Source organism: Pleurodeles waltl, chromosome 5 (genome assembly GCF_031143425.1).
Source record: "Pleurodeles waltl isolate 20211129_DDA chromosome 5, aPleWal1.hap1.20221129, whole genome shotgun sequence".
In the NCBI taxonomy this organism is placed as follows: domain Eukaryota; kingdom Metazoa; phylum Chordata; class Amphibia; order Caudata; family Salamandridae; genus Pleurodeles; species Pleurodeles waltl.
The window spans coordinates 1,587,098,425-1,587,122,352 of NC_090444.1; the positions used below are offsets into that span (position 1 = coordinate 1,587,098,425).

At 44.5% G+C, this 23,928-nt stretch overlaps 1 protein-coding gene across 2 annotated transcripts in view; it reads right to left on the reverse strand.

Moving 5' to 3' along the window:
- MBOAT2 (membrane bound O-acyltransferase domain containing 2) overlaps positions 1-23,928 on the reverse strand; it is an 841,228-nt gene that overhangs the window by 466,198 nt on the left and 351,102 nt on the right. For both annotated transcript variants that reach the window (XM_069235893.1, XM_069235894.1), the window contains one exon: positions 11,285-11,362. In XM_069235893.1, the coding sequence (XP_069091994.1) occupies positions 11,285-11,362 (78 nt within the window). The remainder of the gene's footprint in view (positions 1-11,284; positions 11,363-23,928) is intronic.

The following is a 23,928-nucleotide window of genomic DNA, read 5'->3' on the forward strand; positions in this document are numbered from 1 at the left end:
GCTCTACAAATGTACTGATTGATTAAAGACAAAAGTTACTTTGTTTTGGCTGTCTCCCTCCTGAAATTGCCTCTGCTTCCATTGAAGTCAATGAGGGAAATCTATTCTTCCAATTACTTTTTAAAAATCTCCCACTCTCCTTTTTTAAATGTTGGCATGTGGTCAGACAGGATCAATGAACCCACAACAACTGAAACAATGTCACTTTTACAGAAGAGTGGCAACTGACATCTGCAAAACAGAGAGGGGACTTCTGGATGCACTCATAATTCAGGTACAGTGGCTTAACATTAGTCTCGGCTTCACCCGTGGAGCGAGGATCCCCTGAGCTCCAGGGGGCCCAATCTACAGCATGCAGTCACACACTGTGCACTGCTCTGGACTGAGATGGAGGGGCTTTGCAGCCTCCCCCCCTTCAAGTTTCATTACACTACTATTAAGGTGGAGATCGTCCCAATTGAAAGTTGTCACTTGCCCAACATCACTGTTTTTAATGTTCGTAGGGGAATTACATGGTATATATGGTTCGGAAAAAACATGCATGAAATTTACCAAAATCCTGAGACGGTCATGTTATAAGACATGTGAAAAGAGGTACTTAGACAGGTACAACTTAACCACCAAGTAAATGTGGCTTACACAACTGTGTACACAAAGTGATATTTGCACCCATTGCACTTGGCATATAACTAACATATGTACACATTTTTACTCTAAGAATTTAAGTTAAGTAAATTTAAAAAGCAATTAACTGTGCCTTGATATTTTTAATATTAACTTATGTTTATTAAGTTTGTATATTACAAGTATAAAACAATATCCCAACTACTCTGGCTGTGGGATAGAGTATATTTAGCCCTTTTAATCCCTACCATAATTTAAATAACAGTCAGATAAACACAAAATTCAAAAGTCCAATCCAACAACAAGCCTGCATGCATGTTCTTATGAAAAAATAGCAGGTTTGCGTATCAAAAGCTGTTTCCCCTGACTCAAAATCTCTTAATCAGATGGTAAGAACTTTACTTGGAGACTTCTGAGGTACAGATTTTCCCAGTTTAATGAGCATGTTTACTGTGACGATGGCATTTTCACGCTGGTACATTAGGGGATCAAAGCCGATGAACACAGAGAGATCAAAGTATGGTCTTTATTTGCTAAGTGAGCAGCATTTAATTGCATTGGAAACACAAAAGACTAAACACAATGAAGAAGTTAGGAACCACCAAACACAAAGGCGTTAGTTAGGTCCTTGCAACCATTGTCATGCAAGGCAGGTGCCACATATCTGCCTCATCGCCCCTACTTGGTCCAGCCATTTGTATAACTGTGCGGTGACTTGCTTTGGTAAGAGTTTATGGGTGCCTCGCCAACCTTTGCAGGGGAACCCATCATTTTCAATTGTGGCTCTAGACAGATTAGACCCACATCCTCAGTAATGAATAAGTTACTTACCTTTGGTTATACCTTATCTGGTAGAGTCAGGAGCTAGCTGCAGATTCCTTACCTTAGAATTTTTCCCCAGACGCCAGACTGGACTAAGAACTTTTTCCAACAGTATCTCTGCGTGTAAGTAGGGGGCGTTGTGCGACTCCGTGGCAACGTCGTCCACCAGATCTGACATCAACAGAGTCCATATAATCCCCTCCTGGACGCGATAATGTCAGTTTCTTCCGTGACCATTTTTCAAACCAAAATGCAGAGCCTCTTATAGAAACTGCCTATGGAAACTGTGGGCCAAAAAAGAAACATCTCTGTGCTAATCAATTAATAGCCCCCAAAAGAAGGCATCTTGATGCTAAGATGGGATCTTTGCGATAAAAATAGAAGGCAGTTTGTAGAGCTTCCCCTGCAAAAGAAGTCCCTGTTCGTAGAAATCAGTTCACAGAGCGGCGAGGATGGGTTGGTTGGTAAAGAATCTGCAGCTAGATCCTGTCCCTGCCAGATAGGGTGTTACTGAAGGTGGGTAACTTGTTCATCTGATAGAGACACCTAGCCGCAGATTACTTACCTTAGAACTAAATACCAAAGCAAAATCATCCCTAGACGAGGGTCTGCGGACCAATTTCAGACAAGAAAGTCCTGAAGACCCACAAGGGTAAATGCCAGTCACAACGGACCTGACTGTTCAGACGGTAATGTAAGTAAATGCGTGCAGGAAAACCTACGTTGCTGCCAGGTATACATCCAGGACCGGAACGCCACATTCTAATGCAGTGGTCGCGTACCTAACGCTGGTAGAATAAACATGCAAGTCCTCAGGGAGTTGTTTCTTGGGCAATGCGCAGCAGATTTTAATGCAAGTGACTAATCCTGCGAAAAGCCACTGTCTAGAACACACCGGTCTAGAAAGAGGAGGAAGTAAGAACATACTCCACCATAAGAACTGTGGAAGGGACCACAGGCAGCTAAAGTCATAAAGGCACTGAAAGGCATGGGAGCAGCATTACTGTGGCAGCGGGACTAAATGTGTCGGAAGACAACAGACAATATAAACACCAAAACCATCTGCCCCAAAGGTGGGATGGAACTCATGTTACACCAGAACATGGGGGCCCAGAGTTAACAGGCAATGCCATAGAGCTATAGCTGTTAGCCATGAAAAAAATGAAAATAGCCAAGTCGTTCGGTAAAAGCACAGCTAAAGGAGAAAACTAAGAACCCATTTAAGAAGAAGCATTTAACAATGCTGCGACAGAATATGGCATAGATCACAACAGCAAATATCGGCATAGACAACAACTGTCCCAAGAAAAAACTGCCAGAGAGGCGTTAACGGCTCTGGGACATCTAGAAAGTAGAATGCACATAGGAGGAAAAGAAAAAATAATTGTCAATTTAACAACAAAGGAAACAGATATAATTAGATGTCGGCCAAGACAAAAGCTGACACTAAGATGGTCTCATAAAAAATGCATGAGGAACAAGCAATGAGCAAGACAGAACTAATACAAGAGAAAGAAAAGTGTGGAGGACATCACACACACCCCAGTAAAAGAAGGGAATCAAAGCATGAAAACCAAAGCCAACTGACTGAGAAGGCCTCATCAGGTCACTAATAACAAAGAGCGTAAAAGAAGACAGCAGAAGAGAAACTTGACTGAAGTACAGAACGAAAGGAGTTGCAACTTATAAAAATAAACAATTACTAACTATAGGAAAGAATGTCCCTACAGGAAATAGGGGAGATTAAACCACAAGAAGTGAAAGAGAAAGCACATCTACTGTCTTCAGTATACCAAAGTGTACAGGCATCTCCTGGAGGGAGTGAGAAACACAGCAGAAGGTAAATGAATTAAGGAACTTTAATAGTAATGCAGAAGAGCTACAACTGCCCCCACAGAGGTATAAATATTTTGACACCCTAAGAATAGAGGGAAAGGAACCAACCAGGGAGACTATGTCCAAAGGGAGAAAGCAATCCCCTCACAAACAATCCCAGTACAAGACTGAACCATAATGTTCAAAGAACATGCAAAAACAACCAGGTTTTCACCATAAATGGAAGAAAAGCAACCAACACAGAATAGGACTACATAGCAGCAGCTTAAAAATACAATTTAGAAATCAGGAGGCTCTGGGTGAGTGTGGCCTCTTGCCTAGGCAGAGCCTGTAGCAACTACCTCTAAGCAATAAGACAGTATTATTACACATCTCCCGATGAAGAAAAAGAAGCAGTCAAAGAACAGCAAGACCGTTAGCACAAGAGAAAAATGCTGTGAGCGTGACTCGCACAGACACAAGAAGGAATTTGCACTCGTGTAATACTGGTGCCAAAGATACCAGCGGCAAGAGCCTATGCTGCTGAGGCACAGCAAGAGAGTGCTCTAAAAGAAAATGCAAGATAGACAGATGCGGTATGGCAGTATCACTTGCCCCAGTATTCCACATGGGCACAGAAGAGTCTCACACGAGAAAAATAATGCTAGACAGAGAAGCATAAATAATGCTCCAATATTAATAGCAACAGGAAACAATACAATCAAAACTGTAGGCACTCTCCCACCACACGTGAATCTATCAGCCTAGGCTGAATTTAAACCCTTGTCCTGGAAAGCCTGCCGCACTAGAGGCACAAGACCTTACCACTGCTATAAAAAGATAATTCTGCACTCAAAAGACCATGCACAAATATTCCCAAGGATACTAAATACATGTTCCCTATAAGGGATATGAAGTGTAATACACAATGTTTGGTTATGCCCATAAGGCAAATAGAAATGGCCTACATAGAGGAGGGTACATACCATACCGGTGCCATCTCTGGAGCATGAAGCCTGTATTCACATGAAAAAGAAAAAAAACCTGTGCAAACAGTTGTTAAACCTACTTAGGGTTACAAAGAATATACATCTCCCAGACAGCACACACCAAAAAGCTATCAGTAACAGATAAAAAGTAGAATACCTATAGAGGCAGGAACACCGTACCAGATTCCACCAGAAGGTGGAATGGTTCAGACTGAATGAAAAAAGTGGGCCGAAACGTGATGCAACAGGAAGTATAGCACTCCACACTGGAATGGGTCCATTTGTAATGTCACAGAATAGACTAAGGCCCTCGTTATGACTGCGGCAATCTTTTCCGCTGTCGGATATCTGGCGGCATTCGCAATGGCAGTTGGCGGTGCTTATTCGGTTCCACAACCAGCACCGCCGCGCCAGAAAAAGACCGCCCACAGAATTACGGGTCCCGTCTCCTCACAGAGGAGCACCTCATTGGACGAGGTAAGTGTTATCCACGGGGAAGGGGTGAGGGGATGTGAATGGGTGGGTTTGAGTGAGTGCGTGCAGGTCTGTGTATGTGTATATGTTGTGTGTGCATGCAGTAAGGTAAGTTTGGGGGTGGAGGGTGTGGTTCTGCGAAGATGAGTGAGGGGGGAAGGGGTTGTGTATGTATGTATGTAGTTGAAGGGAGGGGGTGGGGGATGGAGAGTGTATGCATGTGTGATGTGTATGGGTATAGGTATGTGTGCGTGTCTAGGGGGGTGAATGTTGTGAGTGCGTGTGTGAGTGGGGGGGTGTCTGTGTGCGGTAAAACAGCGGGACAGGCAGGGAAGCAGCGGTTTGGCAGTGCCCAAACCGCAGTGGTTGTAATATGTCAGTCTTCACAGCTGGTACCACGGTGGTGAGACCGCTACTGCGGCCTCCAGGGTCGTAAAGAGGGCCATAGTTATGAATCTTTTCCACCCTGGCTTTCCCTGAAGCATGGAATCAGCATGAGTGCCAACCAGGTGGGCACCATCGAAGGGCTTGTCAACCAAAGTGGATCGGACAGCCTCCAAAAAGCCAGAGTGGCGTAGCCAGCCATGATGTCACAGCACTACAGAGTGGGCCATGGCTCAGCCAATTAAGCCTGTGGTATCCATACCACACCTTATGACCAACCGAGCTATCTGTCGCCCATTTTGAAGTGTCTGGGCAAGTTTGCTCAGAGTCTCCTCTCGAAGCGAAGGTTGCAAGCGTGCCACTGAAACCCACAATGCCTAGGAAAGATGGCCCAGAATACAAGAGGTATTTATCGACCGCAGGGCCGAGCTGGTTGAGGAGAAAATATTTTATCCATAGGTTTCCAGTCATCTGGACTCCCTTTCCGGAGGCTGAGGTCGGACGAGGCTGTAGCAGCCTGCACTATAAAACTACTCGGAGTCGGGTGCCGGAAAAGACATACTGCGTCCCCAGAGGTGGGCCCGTGCATATGGGTTACAGATTGGTCCACAGGGGCCCACATAGCAGGCTTCCCCCAGGCCCCTAAAAGATGATCATATAGTGCCTCACTATATGAAAGCACAGGTCTATTCCTGTTTGGCCCTAGTGAAGCACTGTTACCAAATGTGTCAGTGGTCATCTCTACAGAAAGGAGCAGCAATTCTAGAACCGCAGCTACCCTTTTTAACACCTCGGAGAAGAAAGAGTTCACCTCTGTCGCAAGGCTGGGAGGGGAAGGGAGGTTCGAAGTCAGCGATAACTCAAGGCCACTAGCCTCACCAAAGTCAGTCAGCCAACTACCTTCCAAAGGAGGCTGGACAGTCTCGTCCGCAGAGTTGTTAAACCCCAGCTCCTCTCCTTCACCTTCAAAAGCCTGTTCCACTGAAGGGAAATGGCTAGGGATTCATGAGACAGAGGAGGAAGGGTATCTGAGCCAGACAGCACCATCTGCGCCGCTGCCGACACCGTCGGGCATCAGATCAGCGTTGTCTCAGTGTCCGATAGGGTAATAGGTCTGGCATCAACCAGCACGACTGATGGTGACTGATCGAACTCTGACATTGCAGGTAGGAACCCTGAAGGGCTGTGCACCGGAGCCGGTACGGATCTGAAGACGGATCCAGAGGGCCTAACTGACGGCGAGGGTGAACCCGCTGGCATGGATTCAGATAGGACATTTCTCACTACCTTGGGGCTAGAAAGCGCACCAGAGGGAGGTTGGGGCCCAAAGATGGCAGGAAGGAAAGTGTAATAACTCTGCATCTGGGCCAGATTTGCCCCGGTTCCAGAGAAAGCAGGTCAGCGCAAGGTGGACTCCTGCGCTGGCTCCTCAACCGGGGATCAGGATAGGGTGTCAGAAACACCAGACTAACCTGACGAAGGTGAGAGTCGTGACTTAGACGGCTTGCATTTAGCAGTCTGCTCCTTCAACTTCGAGGGGGACTTCTGATCGTGGGATAGGCTCCTGGAATTAACTTTCAGCCGCTCCTTGGACCTAGAGTCGAGACTAACTCTGCCAAATGCGCCACCAAGATCTTCATGTCGTTCCCACACTACAAACCATATCTGGGTCCATGACTGACATCTGCCTATCACAGGACCCACAAGGTTTAAACACGAACACATGAAGAAAAAAGGGCACACTGTTCCCTTGACAAAAGAAGTTTTGTCGAGATAGGCCAACTATGCCTGAGGACCTCTGGATCCGCCTTATAGTGTGAAAAAGAAGGAACTGATGTCAGCGCGAGGGAAGGGGATTATTTGGACTTTGTCAACGTCACATCCGGTGGTCAACATCGCTAAGAAGTTGTACAACACCCTTTACCGGCGTGCAGAGGAACTGTTGGAAACAAGATCCAGATCCAGTCTGGCACCTGGGGAAGAAGTCTAAGGTAGGGAATCTGCAGCTAAATGTCTCTATCAAATAAATCACAAATATATGCTGACAATAAGTGCCCTTCAAATTTGTGATCCTGACACCTCTTAAACGAACAAAAGGACTACTAAATGTATATGAAATATGGTTTAGAAATACTCCAAACGTGCACAGAGGAATGTGCCAAGTTCCTTGTCACAAGTGTTACATAAGTCAGATAAGGAAGAAACAATCAGGCTCACAGGAAAAACCTGCACCTTTGTGTGCTTAAGGACACATTCTGCCTGCCCAGAAAAAAAGAGAACCTGAGAATCGATGCATAAACACCAATATTTCTGCATTACATGAATCAAACCTAACAAGGGTGCAGAATATTATACCCGATAATTACCCCAATTCCTCCCCTCTTAGTGTAAGTAATTCTAGGTGCAGTATTATTGAGTAAGACCTGGGCACTCATAATAAAGCTCTTAGAGGTTGATAAACAATTAATCTCTTCATTGTACACAATTCTAAGAAATATTTTAAGAAATGCATCATAACTCGATTATTACTCATGCAAAATAGATATTCACTTGGAAATGCGTTAGGGTAGGCTAACAGTCGGGAGATCAACGTTTTTGCTCTCTGCTATTGTCTACAAACTTGACAGCCTAATGTGTAACCTTAGAAATGTGTGTAAAATTAGTGAAGCAATGGGGCTCCTACATCAATCACACATGCATTGAGTGCTATTAATAAACACTTAAACACCTGAGAAAGCCAGGGCCGGCTCCTCCGTAACAGCGGAGGAGCGTCACCCCCCTGCTCAGTCAGACAGTGACAAATAATTATCTGTCACTGCCTGGATGAGCTATCGGAGTCTACGGCAGGGCAGGGTCATGGCAGGGAAAAAGAGTGGTGGACACTTGTAAGTGCGCATGTCAGTTTGGTCGGCCAAACTGACATGCACTCTTACATTTCTCCAACCAAGCTGGGATACACAGCTGGGTTAGAGAATTGGCACAGGCTTCCTTGTGCCTAAGTGAGCGTCAAACCAGCCCACTCAGGCCAATCCCAGTGTTGCTCATGCTTCGTGAGCATAAGAGCAGCGTCTGTATTGGGAGCCTGTGCTTTGTGCCCCAGTGCCAGGAAGAGAGGAGTGTCACGGAGGCATCCGACAGCGGGAGCGTCAGAACGTCAAGTTTTTTAAATTATTTTTACCCTCCCTGACTACTCCCCGACCTGCCACCCTAAATTGGGGCAGCAGCCAATAGAGAAAGCATATCTGTGCCCGTACAGAACAGACTAGACATTACTGTTCATTAACGATTGTTAAAACTACAACCATATTGCATACAGGTTACTGTACAGTTTAACATCGGCTTCTCAACAGAGTATGATTTGTTACGAAATACCAACCACAGCTTGACTCGTGCCACGTAAGCACCACACAATATATGTACTAATTTAAAACCAGTAAGCTTGTTGGCAACAAAATTAAAGCAGACATCATTTTGTCATGGAAAGAGGAACTCCAGATCTGACTTAGATTAAGTATGTGCTGCAATAATCGCTCACAAAACATGTTTTCTAGACAAAATCAAACAATATTTCTGACAGCATATTGCATAACAATGAGAAACCATTACAATATTAAATGTAAACAATCTAAACAGTATAAAAACACTTTTTATATTTTAAAATAGTATTTGATATCTATCAGGTAAACCAGCAATAAAACAAAATGTTAAAAAGAACAGTCAATCAGTTATGTTTCTATGTTATAATGGGACATTTAAGTTCCTGTGCTCGTATTACCCACCATAAGTATCCGTACATTCCATGGTCAATATAAAACAGTGATCAAAAAGCTGGAAGAATAATGCATTTAGTAATAGACCTACCATGTTTAGCTTGCCTTTGTGTGTCCCTACAAGTGGTTAACCATGCAATCCAAATATACAATGCTAAAAAGTAATATGCTGGGGTCTGATCCTATAACAAAGCTTAAGTGACTCAGTAAATCGCATGACATTATAGGTCTCGAGTACTGGTAATAACCACCATTCACGAACAACCAATGCCTTTGTGCAAAAAAACATAAAATCTAAAACAAAAGCTTCCTTCACCCTACCCACAGTGTAGTCACAAGAGCTACTGCTAGATTTGGTCTTATCCCACTTAGCACTTTAGGTGCTCATTGGGAAAGTTTCCAGCTTAAACCTGAGCTACAAAGTGTATTGTGCCTCTGGTGGGATCCAGTATGGGTACATGGGTATGGTTCAAAACAGATACTCCCTTTACATGAAAAATAGTTGTTTTTCAGTGAACCATAATAGGATGTGTGAAATGCTTTCCTATGCCCTGAAAGCCAAAAATTCTTCTTAGACGAGTCATCGTGTCAGATGTGGCTAATGGTGGGTTGCTGCAAAGCTGGCTGAATCCCAGTTCCACGAGTGTGCTTTACATGTGACATCCGTCGACTTGCAGCAGCTACATCGTAGGATGCCACCTCAATCATGGAACTTAGGTACGCTGCACCCTGGGATTTCATATGTAACCTTACTTAACTTGTGATGGTGCTGAGGGCAATAACATCAGCTATTGGTTTACTGGCAAGTTCCAAATACAAAGGTACCACAGGGATGCCAGGCCCTAAATATAGAAGCAATCTCAGAAAATGTTTTTAAATATTCTGCAAGTCCTGTACCTAAATGCAACCCTAAAGCTGGATGTCATGATGGGTGCAGCTCCTGCCTTTAACCTATACACTGAAAGGAACATGCTGAACAGCTGGCTACCAATCTTCTGCTTGCATTTCAGGACCAAAGGAGCAGTTTGCTTCAGCGTACAGGCGGCATTCACCCTAGGTAAGCTTGTAGTTGAAACGGTTTATTAACCAGGATGTAGTCAAACTGACTTTACCCGCTTCCTGACTTGTAGGTCATGTTGGATGGGCCGTAAAGGGAGCACAAGCCACAACCCAGCAACCATTATTCTCCCCATCCAGTATTTCAACCCCAGGTCATATCAAAATGCGGGATCCCCTAGGCTAGTTCTTCACCAATGGCTGATTTTTCTAGCACTTACTTGGTGGGAGAGGTGGTATAAGAAATTTTTCTAAGATTTAAACATTCTTGTATTTCTGGTTCATAACTGGGCAATACAGATATATCATGTTTTACCTAAAACTTGCAACGCACACTTCTAAAAGTCCTTCTATGGCTTACAATGTAGGCAAACACCGATTTGTTGCCACTGGCTTGATATTGTCAAGCATGGGCATTGATGAACCTTTGCAAGCTTAAAACTATGAAATACTGCAGCTCGATGGACCAAGAGATCATGTGCATCCCTTATTTGTGATTATGTGCTCTCTCAGATTTGTCTTAGCAAGCACTGACAGCTGACATCGGAAGTCTTAGCTACTGCACCTAAATGACATTTTTCAACCACTTCATATGATCTTAATGAAAGCAAAGTTCTTCAAAAAACAGAGAAGTGCAACGTCAAAGGCTTTTCTGACCAATACAAACTTTAGATTAGGCTTCTCCAACGAGAAGTTTGCGAGCTACTGGTAGCTCTTTGTCTACCTGTAAATAGCTCTCCTGGGTGCAACCCAGCTTACTAAGTTATAAGCTTTAGCTTGGTTGAATTAATATATGTACACCAAAATTGAAAGTTATGCGTTAGAAACAATGCATTTTCAGAATTTATAAGCTTATGTTTTGAGAAAAATTGTTGAATTTCTGGAACATATCTAAAGCTGACATTTAGGTATATAGATTGCAGCGTTGGAAATATTATTACCTTCTTGCAAGAGGCACTGCATTTATGGCTGACGTGTATTACCCTTACTGAGGCATTCCACATTGACAAAGCTTCTTTATTACAAATATCCTGACAACTGAGCCTGAAGAACTGAGGTGACCACTGCTGGTAATCTTGCATATGTTGATCACTAATGTATACTTGTCTTATGTGGTCACTGTTACAACTCTCACAATATTAGTAGCTCAAAGTGATTTTCACTGTACAAAAGTAGCTCTTACTACAGAAAAGGTAGGAGATCCCTGCTTTAGATAAAGGCAGTACTATCCCACAGGAAGAAAACATGAATGCAGCACGCTTTATGAGAGATATTCTATATGGCCCTAATGGCTTGTTCTACTAATTATTTTACTTGTTCGTGTCAAAATCAGGCACAATTAAGCCTTACCTGTGCATGTGTTCCACTCCCACTATAACCATGATGTAGTATGAAATTCCACTTTGAAGCAGAAAATGTAAGGCATACCTAGAAAAAGCAAGAAACACCACTTAGGCCTTGTAGCTTATCTTATGTTACTAGAATAATTCTGCACTTTTAAGCTTTAGTTATCAAAAGCAGGAAGAGAAGTCCAACATTATTATGAATTATTAAAAACGTTACAGGAAAGACAAAAACACATTTTGTGCGAAGAGAAATTCTTCTCAATGACGCTCCATTTACTTTTACCTTTTAAATATCTGACAAAAAACACTGGATCTTGCAAACAAGTGGTTTTAAATTCTGCATTGTGTTAGACTGTGAGTCGATGAGCAGTCCTGTGCGGTAAAGAGGCTGAACAAGTGTGCTTACGGAAAGGGAGGAGCAAGGACCCCCCTTTCGAAAAGATGGAGTAATATGATCTGTGAGGCACACAAAGTGGGTAAAAAGGAAGTCATCCTTTAGGAAGAAACATTTAGTTTGTGCAGGAGCAGGTGGATGGTGGTCAGGGAGTTTGCAACAGCAGCTATTTGTTATGGAGCGTACATGGTTGCCATTAGTGCAGTAAAGTTGTGATGTCATTCGATTCCGGCCAGTTCAATGTTACGGTTATGAGATCTTCTCCTCCAATTCTGCGCCCTTACTCACTGAAGAAGCAAGCCCAGGCAGTATTTTTATGCAATTTCTGGCTGAGTAGATAGTGATTTCCTTAGTTAAGGGAAGGCTATGTATGGGGAGGTTAGGAAAGACTGGGGCAGATTATTCTAAAGTGTGCCCTCCTCTTGGCATCACAACAGGTGCAGGCCTTGTTCAGGCTCCTCAGCACAAGATGAAAGCAATGGCAAAGTAAGCAGAGCTGAGGCGCCTACCACACAGCACCTGTACCTGCAGGACACCACAAACCCTCAGCTTCAGCCATAAAGCACACAAATGACATCTTTGGACAGTTCTGGACCACAGTATATTGTACCCCCGGGGAACGTGGGTCAGTACTTAGTACCCATGAGGTAGATCGATGCAATTCCTGACAGACACCCCAAAATTGTCATTAACAACATCTGACTGGGTTAATAGACTTGCAGCTTCATTTGCAGATGGATATTATGTCTTCGAAAAAATGCAGGTCCAAATTCTGTCCACGGTATATATGCTTATCCTACTCGTTAAGAAGGTCTGGTGAGCCCCTTTCTTGATTGCCCCAGAAACAGCTGACATCTCCCAGAAGGCATGGTGCCACTTAACACAGTATAGTATGCGTGTTACATCAAAGGTGTCAGTTGTCCCCTTAAGAAAGTTCCCAATGGGGAAAAACCTCTTTGGCAATGTCACAGATCCTGAATGAAGATGAAGATTGCTACTGAGGAAACCAGGAAGGCATCAACCCCTCCACCCCTTCCCCCAGACATCGGGAAGCAATAAAAGAGGTAAGCAAGAATATCAAGCAAAGAATTCAAAAGAAGATCCAACAGCTAGAAGCACAAATCTGGGACGAAAGTAATCAAAAGGGGGCAAAAAACACAATAAATATTAAAAAAATGATTTACGATACATCTTCATCTTGTGTTTGCTTACTTTACATATGATTCATACAGGCACGAACCTCAAAGAAGAAGACTCTACTTAATCTTGGACTGGAAAAATCAAATATCATATGGATAGGCCACCATGTGGGAAGGACTGGTTAAACCCTTTTTCGAAAAGTCATGGTGTTAATATGGTGAACAAAGAAGAATCTCCAGTTTTTGATCCTTCATTTCACCCTGAATTCCATAGACCCATCACTGTCCTGTATGCCTGGTGCTCTACACAGCTTGCAGAACACCCCTTCAGGTGACTTTGGCCATAGAGAGGTGCAGACAGTACAGATACTCAGCCATTCGAGCTAAGTATTGTGTATTAGAACATGCTACCTGCAACACACAAAGCACTTCTTACCTTCTAAAAAGTGCATAGTGTTCATTAAGTTCTTTACATTGCTCTTCGTAGGGATGTAACAGTATGCCCCCCCCCCCTCCCGAAGCTCCAGGCTTATCAGGGTGAAGTTGAAAAATATCAGCAATCTATTAAGGGAGCATCAGCTTAAGAATCATACTTCTCAGAACATTCACTAGAAGTGTAATCTTTCCAGTGGACCAGAAAAGGACAACCTTGAAAATTCTAAGAATCACAAATTTCTGGAACCTCATATTCTGGGTGCCTTTGTACCATAAGTAGTGGAGGATCAGACGGAAGTCGGGAATACAGATCAGGAACCTATGGCTTTCACAGGGATGAATGAAAAAACAGAATACATTTTACAAGTACAAGGCAATATTAATCAACCAATTAATCAGTATTTGTAGAGTGCAGCTTATCACCTGTGAGGGTCTCCAGGCCCTGGGATTAGTGAGTTTAGATGAACAGCCAGGTCCTGAGTCTCTTCCCGAAGTCTGTCAGTGAGGGTGATGTTCGGAGGTGGAGAGGGAGGGCGTTCCACAACTTGGTGGCAAGGTGGGAGAAGGAGCGGCCTCTGCAAAAGCTCCGGCAGATGTGAGGTGTGTGTGTGTGTGTGTGTGCCAGGGAGGCGGAGCTCAGGGGGGTGGTTCATGTTTGCTTGTCTTTGGTCGTGTAGGGCTTTGTAAACGTGTCCGAGTAGTCTGAATTGGCATCTTTTCTGGTTGAGGAGCCACTGGAGGTTCCTCAGGTGCTGAGTTATGAATCGTCTGGAGACTTCTCATGAGTTCGGTGGTGGTTCCTGCATACAGTGCATACCCATAGTCCAGGCAGCTGGTGATTAGGGCTTAAATGACGGTTTTTCTTGTGTTTGTGAAGATTCTTCAGAGCATGCAGAAAGCATGGAAGCAGGCAGGGGGCTCTGAGCTGATCTGTTGTTTCATGGTTAGTCTGCTGTCCAGGATGATGCCGAGGTTGTGGGGGTGGTCCCGATTTCAGCAGACCACCTGATGTCGTTCCACAGGGAGGCATGGTTGCCAAAGATCAGCACCTAGTTTATTTTCCATGTTAAGCTTCAGTTGTCCTTAATCCAGGCTGCTACGTTTTTCATGCAGCTCTGGAAGTTGGTGCTGTCTACTGAAAGTGAGAGGATGAGCTGAGTATTGTCAACGTATGATATGATGTTGGTATCGTGGGTTCTGACGATGTCAGCAAGAGGCGCCATGTAGGTGTTGAAGAGGGTGGGGCAGAAGGATGAGCCTTGAGGGATGCCGCAGATAGGGCTCATGGGTTCTGAGGTGAAGGGGTGTAGGTGGATTCTCTGTGTGCGTCCCGTGAGGAAGGATGCAATCCATCTGAGAGTGTCTCCTGTGATTCCGAATTGGTGCAGTCTTTTCATGAGAGTGTGGTCGGATACGTTGTCAAAGGCTGCAAAGAGGTCAAAGAGGATCAGGGCAGTCGATTCTCCTCTGTCAAGTAGGGTGCTGAGGTTGCCTGTGGCAGTGATCAGGGTGGTCTTGGTGCTGTGATTGGCTTGGAAACAATACTTGGAGGAGTCGAGCAGGTTGTTTCTTTCCAAGTGTTCGGTGAGCTGCCGGTTCAAGGCCTTCTCCAGAACTTTGGCTGGGAAGGGAAGCAGTGAGATGGAGCGGTAATTCTGGGGTTCATTGGGGTCTGCGGTGTGTTTCATGAGGAGAGGTCAGACCTCTGTATGTTTCCATGCATCAGGGAAGGTGGCTGTGGCGATGGATGTGTTGAGGATGTTGGTGAATTGGTGGCTATCTCGTTTCTTCCTAGACTGAAGAGGTGGTGGGGGTAGGGGTTGCTCCTGAGTGGATAGAGTTCATGACTGCTGTGGTGTCTGGTGTTGTGAGCTGTTCCCAAGCTGTGAAAAGTTGGTTGGGGTAGGTTTCTGCTGGAATAAGGAGGCTGAGGAGGTCTGTGGGTTGGGGCTCAAAGTTCCTGTAGATGGTGGAGATCTTGGTGAATAAGTGATTGGTGGCTGTTGGGCAGGAGAACTCTGACAATGGTGTAGAGTTCCTTGGTGTGGCTGACGCTAGCCTCAATGTGGTCTGCCAGGGCATCCTTTTTTTGTGTCTTTGAGTAATTTTTTGCATTTGTTGAGAGCGGTCTTGAAGGAGACTCTGTCTGTAGGGTCTTTGCTGGTACGCCATCTTCTCTCCAGTTGTTTGAAGTTGCATTTCATTGTGCTGAGATCTGACATCTAGCAGCTGGCCTGTTTGGTGGATCTGCGGGTTTTGGCTGGTTTGATGGGGGCAACTCGGTCGGTGGGGTGGTGATCCAGGTGTTGAAGTTCTCAACCGATGTTTCAGGTTGTTTGCAGTGTTGGCCTGGGTGATGTTGATGGCGTCAGTCTATTGTGTCTGCCACTTTGCCCCAGCTGCGGAAGGAGGTTCTAATAGGGATAGAGGTTGTGTGAGGTGATCCTCCAATGGTGAAGTGTACAATGGAGTGGTCAGTCCAGCTGAGTTCCGTGATATGGCTGTATATGATTTTGCCTCTGGAAGTGTAGATGGGATCCAGTGTGTGTCCTGCTCTGTGTGTGGTGTATGAAACTAGCTGGGCGAGACCCGGGTTGCCCATTTGCTCCAGGAGGTTGGCGGCATTCGAGTATGTGGGATCGTCCAGGTGGAAGTTGAGGTCTCGGAGGAAGACGTAGTGCATGGTTTTATGGACAGTGGGGTGATGAAGTCTGCAATGGTATCGCCGAGGCCGGTGAGTGGTCCTGGGGTTCTGTAGGGGAGGGTGCCTCTGATTATGATTTTGTCACTGGTGTGGAGTTGGAAATTCAGGTAACCATGATCGGTGTGGTGTCGTCTTTGGTGGTGGAGCAGCGGACTGATTCTTTGTGCAAGATGGCGATGCCACCTCCTTGTTTGTTGGTGCAGTCTCGGTATGTCATCTAGTAGTTGATGGGCGCTGCAGTAGCGATGTAGGGGGCAGATTAACCCAGATGTCTGTGATGAAGGTTACCACAATTCCACAACTGGTATATGGGAAACCAATTTATCTTGAGTTGCATTACAGTGGCACTGCAGATATTGCTCGAAATTTTGATTTCTTTGCTCAGTTTTCACATATGACTGGGATGAGAACTTGTTTAGCTCCTAAAGCCTTAACATAAAGCAATCAAAAAATGGGAAAGTTTTGAAAAGCGGAATAGGAGGCAAGCAATGAGAGAGAAAGACAGCAAGACCCTTGTATTCAGCAAGATGGCTGTTAGAAGACCTGGACTGGACTCTCTGTGATACAGAATGGCATTGGATTTCTGTGGCACACTAAGCTTCACTGTCAAGAAGGAAACAACAGAAGACAGTGAGTACTGGATAACTGAGTATACTTTTGCATAGGTAATTATACTGTCAAACGTGTGATGCAGCTTATTGCATTCTCCACTGCCCTCTCATCTTGTTTCCTGACTGGCTTAAGTAGAGTTGCGTAAAACAAAAACCCCACCCTCCCTAAGGCCCCCCTGTTCTGAGGCCAGGGGTTGTGGAGAACATTGAAGATTGCGTCATTCCACACTAGTGGTCTGCTCATGCTGCTGTGACTGGCTGTATCCTCAGAGACTGACTAGCCATGAAAAGCAAGACTTTGCCATATACCATGTTCTCAGATGACAGATGGTTAGCTCTCACTGGCTTGAAGGCTTGTACTCAGCTCTGCATGTTTTCCTTCCTATGTTGCTCCAGTTTCTTTGTGAAAAAAGAGACGCTGTGGTGATGAGGAGACACAAATTGGTCAAAATGGTTCAGTTGGCCACAGTATACCAAAACTCCAAGATAGCAGATTTTTCAGTCACAAACACAACTGTTGTGACAATACGAAAAAAAGTATAAACTAGACACTATCCTGCAAACAACTGGAATGACCAAGACACCCCTCAAAACCAAAATAGACACTGTGGTGCTTGATGCAGCTCTGCTATAGGACAATTATAAGAAAATGGCAGACAGGATATCGCAGGTGGTACATATGCTACAAGAACTGCAACTACAAGCATCTGAATTGCAACAACAAATACATGAATTGACAGCTCAAGGATGCCTTTAGAAGGACAGGGTCAAAGATGTTGAGGGTCGCGGTCAGCATAGCAACATCAGAACTGTGGGCCTACCTAAAGGTACAGGCCACAGGCTTCCTGAAGGAATGAAGTAAAAGCTCTGTGGGCACCGACACAACCTATCCCCTTTTTTCCTCAAAGGAGAGATCCCATTGAGTACTTGCACAGAGGCTGCCCACCTCGAAATAGACAACCACCGGCACCTTGTCTTCCCAGACTACACTCTGACAGTGCAACTTCAGAGGGCGCCCTTCATCGGAGAAAAGTGAAAACTCAGAGGCATTGGCCTGAAACACTCACTGTTAATCGGTGCAAAGCTTAGGATTGTATCTCTTCACAGCTCACATTTCTTTACAGAACTGGCAGCAGCCTATGACTGGACAGTGCAGCAGGAAACTGCAGATCAGACGGACGCCCCCAGGAAATGAGAATGACAAATCAAGAAATCATCCATGCAAAAGATCAAGGAAGAGGCCCAATACGCAATAAAATCGTCTTGCAACAGGGTCCAAGGAATAAAGTCAAGATGACCAAAGTTTGGGTTTGGGGATGGTGCCTTTGTTAAACAGTGGTCACAGACTCAGGACAGACTGGTTCCTCTAGCAAAGATGAAATTTCCTTGTCTCTGACTGCTCCACATGGCTCTGGGTGCCTTTCAACTGTGACCCCACAAATAGCAGTTGATTAGCTTTAGGGATAAATAATAGGGTTTGCTCCTACCTGTTGTAATGTGCTACCAAAGGGGCATACTTAAGCCCCATTGTTTTTATGACACACATACCATTTGTTACTACTGTCTGGGACATCAGTTGCTTATCATTTATGCTTAAAGTTAGTTAAGCAACCTCACCTTTTTTTCATTTGGTGCACACACTGCCTGGAGCGCCATTACGAACCATTTTGTGTAGTGATTAAACTGAATCTGCAGCCTTCTTAATGTACTAATACTCCAGGGCACCTGACCCTGGCCAACAATGAATTTGTGAAGCTAGGCGGAGCCTCATTCAAGGCTGGCTGAACCTCACATGCCCACACTATGTTGAGTAGGTTTACTACACTGTTTGGATGGTAGGTCTCTTCCCCCTGCCTTATGTGATGAAGTTTTGCATCATTATTTTTAAAGGCTGGGACTAGCAGGCCTTTTTGGTTATACTATTCTATTTAATCGAGGCAGCAACTTCTACATCATGAACACACAGTGTAGCAGCAGGGTTGTCCAATAGGATTAACCTTTTAACCCAATAGCACCACAATGCAACCATACCGTCCTCATATGGAATATCAGATATGCAAACTGAGCAAAAGGTATATAAATATACTCTCATATGAAAGGCAGAGGAGGACACATGATCACCTTTAAGAATCCTGCTATCAAAGCTAAAAGACTCCAAAAGGTTTGGCTAGGACATGTTTTTTCCACAAATTACTCTGCTTATGCTTGGTTGAGCTATAATTTAGATAAAGGTGTTCGTCACGTTTCAGCCTCGCACCCACTGACTGGACAAGAAATGTAGATACGCTTTGATGGAGGTACGGCTGGGTGGCAACTCAATTATACTGCAGAACATCTATGTTCCAATTTTGGAACAGGGCACTTTTTTAAAGAAATGATTACAGTAACATGCTCAATGGGTTGGAATACCTTGGATTCTGGGTGGTGACTTCAACTGTGTCCAGATGTCAGGCTCAATAGATCCTATTCTTACCTCCTTCAGCCACCCATGACATAACACCTGAGATCTTTCCCGCTGGTTAGAACTCTGGTCTTTGATTGACATAGGAAGGCAACAAAACTCTGGGCTTAAATCATTCTACTCACCTCCATATGATCTATGTTCACCTAAACCTGTTATACTCTGAATCTACCTGCCCACTTGTCACCCAGGCTGACTACCAGAGTTGAAGTGTATCTGACCATAACCTAATGTAAGCTGAATTTAACTGGGGAAGAGTTCACCATCCCAATCTGACCTGCTACCTGCAGTATTCACTGCTACATGACTTGGTATTCTGTAATACTCTAAGGAGGAACATATGTAACTACTTTAAAGACTCTTCTCGAGTAGCCAAATGGGAAGAACTCAAAGTCTGGATTAGAGGCCATTGTATTCATGCTGTAGTATGAGCTTGTAAAACCATTGAAATAGAATTGTGAGCAAGAGAAGACTGTCAGCTTCAAAGGAAAACAAAGTGTGGTTGAGGCTTTGCAATTGGTGGCTGAATTCATTCAGAGCATTTCAACTGGTGTCCTCAGTGTAGCAGTGGATGTGCTGGTTGATTACGGTGCACAACATGTGATAGCAGGTGCAGCGATTATAGACGCAGAACTGGATGCTGTCATAATTCTAAGGTATCAGGATAACCACATAAACCTATGCAATGGCAGAGTCCTCATAGTAAAGTTCCATAACAGGTTTTTCTTGCTGCCTTTTCTGCGTCCTTACTTGCAGAAAATAGTAGTGTTTGACCTATTTGTGGGAAAAGGAACCTACAGGGCACAGAATCCTTTAATGGTTCTTACAATTCTGCACAGTTTCTTTTACTGAACTAGTATATTGCTGCCGCAGCTGGGATTGCCCCTTGTACTGAGCATAATAATGTAAATCTTTACAACTAAGCAGAACACATAATTTGTTAGCAATATAAGTTTCAAGAATTTTATATTGAATTGTTTTTTAAACAAACTTTATTGCATTTTCAGAACAACACATTTAACATTTCCACTTGTTCTGAAGCAGCTCTCGGATTCATATGCATATGAGATTTGAATTTTAGCATACTGCTGGTATCTCCAGCCTCTATCAACCTGCATGCAACCTACCAAAACCTCAATGCTGTGTAAGTATTCCCCCCTGTGCCCAATGTCCCTTCAAGTTTGCAATTGCATTCTATGAGTGATGATGATGTTGGTGTTCCCATTGGTAGCCTAGGTTTTGATTTCTGTTGACCCTAGTCATCCCCAGTTTGCGTCACCTTGTTGCTCTGGCATGTGTTGGTCTCCGTCCTCTTCAGGATATATAACGTGTTTATGGGGATATAGGGTCCCCTGCTGGCATATCTACGTTGTGCAGGGTCAGCTCTGTGACCCACGCTTTCCAAGCCACAGCTCCCTTTAGTGTGTCTTGCCCCCCATTTGGCCTCATGGAACTTGATCACGCTTTCATAGCCTGCCCATTTCAGACGTTTACAGCCCTCATAGATTGGGCCCCGTGGGCTCTTCCATAGTCGTGTGATTTCTCTCTTGGCCAATATATATGCCAAGTCTTGAACTGGCTTGTGTTTATTGTTTTAGGCATTTGGGGAAAGCAGTGGAGGAGACAATGTCCTGGAGTGCAAGGTATCTCTTGTTCTATGATTGAGGCTATGACTCTAGTGATTCGCTCCCAGTAGTCTACCAGGTAGGGGCAGCACCAGAGCATATGTTAGTACTCCCCTTGTGGCTCTCCGCATCTGGGGCATCTCTCCTCCATATTGCTGAAGTACCAGGTGAGTCTACCTGGGGTAAGGTATGCCCTGTGGAGTATATAAAGGTTCATTAACTTAAACTCTGCATTGCTGGATACTTTGGGCATGTGCCCTAAGATGCGTTCTCAACACAATCTTCGATAGGGTTCTCCAGGTCTTCATCCCAACGTGACCTGAGTGTCATCAGCGGGGCTGTAAGTTCTTGTCTCTGTCGCCAATGAAGGCAGATAACCGCTTTGACCCTCCTGGTTGCTATAACCAGATATTGGCATACTTCTGATGGGGGCGGTTCTCCTAGGCCATATTTCCAAAAGCAGAGAAGAGTGGACGTGACAGCTCGGGGTATAAGAAAGTGTACCAGGGTCAGGGAACAGCTTTCCGGGACGTCTGCCAACGGCAAAAGGGTTTCCACTTCATATAGTGAACCCACTGTGGTTGCCCCAGCCGCTACCTAGTCGTGGATCCACTGCCCTCCCTCATGCAGCATCGCCAGTAGGATGACCAGCGGAAAATCGGAGGAGTATGAGAGTTTGAGTCTATTTCTGCGGCGGCAGCGATCCCAGCATCGTCGTGCAACGGAGACCTCCTGTGTTTCCACCTAAATCAGGAGCCGCGGTTGAAGGAGGATGCTGGCCAGCTCCTGTATGCCGGGGGCCCACAGCGTGCGCCTCTCTATCTTGCGATAGTCTCGTTGCCAACCACTGGATCAGCCACTGTACTTGACTTGCTATATAATAAGATTCAAAATCTGGTATGGCCATGCCTCATTCCGCTACTGACTTCTGGAGCTTGGCCAGTGCTTCTCGTCAGCGGCCTGCTCCCGATAGGAACCGTGTTATCAAGGTGTCAAGATCTCTGAACCAGGAACATGGGATTCACATTGGTAGTACTGCGAAGTAGTAAAGGAGATGGGGCAAGGCCACCATCTTCAGGAGAGCTCCTCGACCCGCAACTGACAATGGGAGCGTGCTCCAGAAATCCATACTAGCTTTGAGTCCCTGCATGCCCTTTCCGCCATACCCTTCCAGCATGTCTTCTTGTCTATGGTATATGCGTGTCCCTAGGTAAGGCAGGCATTGTGCCTCCCAGCGCAGTAGTCCAAGGTTATTCGGTGGATCTTGTGAAGGTGCTACAGGGAAGATGCAGGACTTCTGCAAGTTAATACGCAGGCCCGAGAAGCCCCCGTAGTGCTCCAGAAAGGAAGATTTTTCATTGAATTGTGCCTCAGATTTTTTGGTTTTACTTTCAGTTTGTATATTTATTGATCAACAATAGTACATCTTCTGAAAAGAAAATGATTAAGTAGGGCTTGCAAAATTTAAGATAGATCCTTATCTATGTAGCCAACGCATGTTTTGACCCGAACTGACTTGTCCAGCCTGGGACCTTTTCAAGACTGAAGTCAAATTGTTCTTATATTTGTTGTTAGTCTCGAAGAACATGACTTTTATGTAGTATGGGGGTGGTGTTTCTGCAAATAAAACTCTTCTGGGGGCAATGATGTTATAACAAATATCTCCCTCCAATTACAACTGTATGAGAATAATTAATTAAATTAGGAATACAAGGCTTTGGCCTCTGCTCTTTTGACTATACATATTCAGATCATTTGATTAGGGAGAAATCAATAATGTTGACTGAGCGATGGGAGTGATGCATTTTTGCAGATGCTTAATATGATGCATGCCTTGATATTTTCTCTGATATGTCTGTACCAATCAATTGTTGAGATGACCTATGATCTTGGCGCTGGTTTAAGGACCATTCCATTACGTCAGACACATATTTGTGGAGATATGCATCAAGATAAGGGCTCGCTGTCAGACCTTGAATTACCATAGCCTGATATGGAGCTCCTACTATTCTTTCTGTTGTTTCTTTTACCATGAGAGGTTTTCCTGAACTATTCCTCACAACATTTCTGTGTGGGATTAGAGCCCCTATAAAGAGATAGACAGTTTTGAGAGGTTTTGGTTAGGCTACCCACTACTCGTGTAGGACATCTAGGACATTCAGGTAATATCAGATTAACAACACCTAAAGGAGGCTTAAATCTGTTGAGACTTCAGTTACTTGTTAAATGCAGAAAATAATCCACAGTAAGAGTTCTTCCCCCTTGGTGCCCTCTGCTGCTATAAATGTAAGCAACCTAGGTTTGAGGTTTTGAATGAACCTTTAAACCAGGCAGTATCCTCGACATTTTCAGACTTCCTGCATTAACTCAGATGTAAAGCCAAAACGTAAGTGGTTAGTATCTCCTTGCAAATGTTCAAATGAGTGAAGATCAGGACAGCAATAACCATTTCAGTAGTGATGGATCTCAATGGGATGGTATTCAGAAACCGGATGGCACAGTCCATGACTGACTGAATGAATGAATTTGTAACCCCCATGAGGGAGAAGGTTCCAAAAGTCTGATTAAATCTAACCCAATCTTCTCAAAGGGAGGTAGAGACTGAATAGGAGTACAGAGTTTGTATTGGTAACACATTCTTCATTAACCAACAACCTTAACTGGGTTGTCTTACACTTACAGGTACCAAGGGCCAATAAAATATTTTTGTATTTATTCTCGCACTTTTCTCACACACTGGTGAGCCCCTGGGAGGCTGTCATGGGCCAGACTGTCATTACTGGGATGAATGTTTTGTTTCCTTGCCTTCCAGCAGTGATTACTCTGTCCTATAGCTATAGTTACTTTCTTCCCGTTCAGGCCTGGAACTGCACTACGTCAGCTGAGAGCATGCGGCACATGACACGTAAGACACACCACCTCACACAAACAGCACAAGGAAGCTAAAGTACCCATTTCAATGTTGTGAGGCTTGGGGGGCCCTCCTGCGCTATATGGCTGAAGGAGTGTCAATTTCATCACTGTCTCTTCCCTCTCACCACAATAACCCATCAGAATGGAGAGCTTTGGAATCTGAAGTGGGGTCTGACACAAAAAGAATAAAAGAAATGAGAGAAAGATCACAGACTGCTTCAGAGGAATGAAAGAGGAAGTGCAGAGATATTGTTCTACTGATGTGTTGTTCTCTAGTGCTTTACTCAGGGTGATAGCAGAGAAAGCCAAAACTACAAAAGGTTAATCATTCCTGTGGACTGTCAAGGTGATAATTATTTTGTGCCA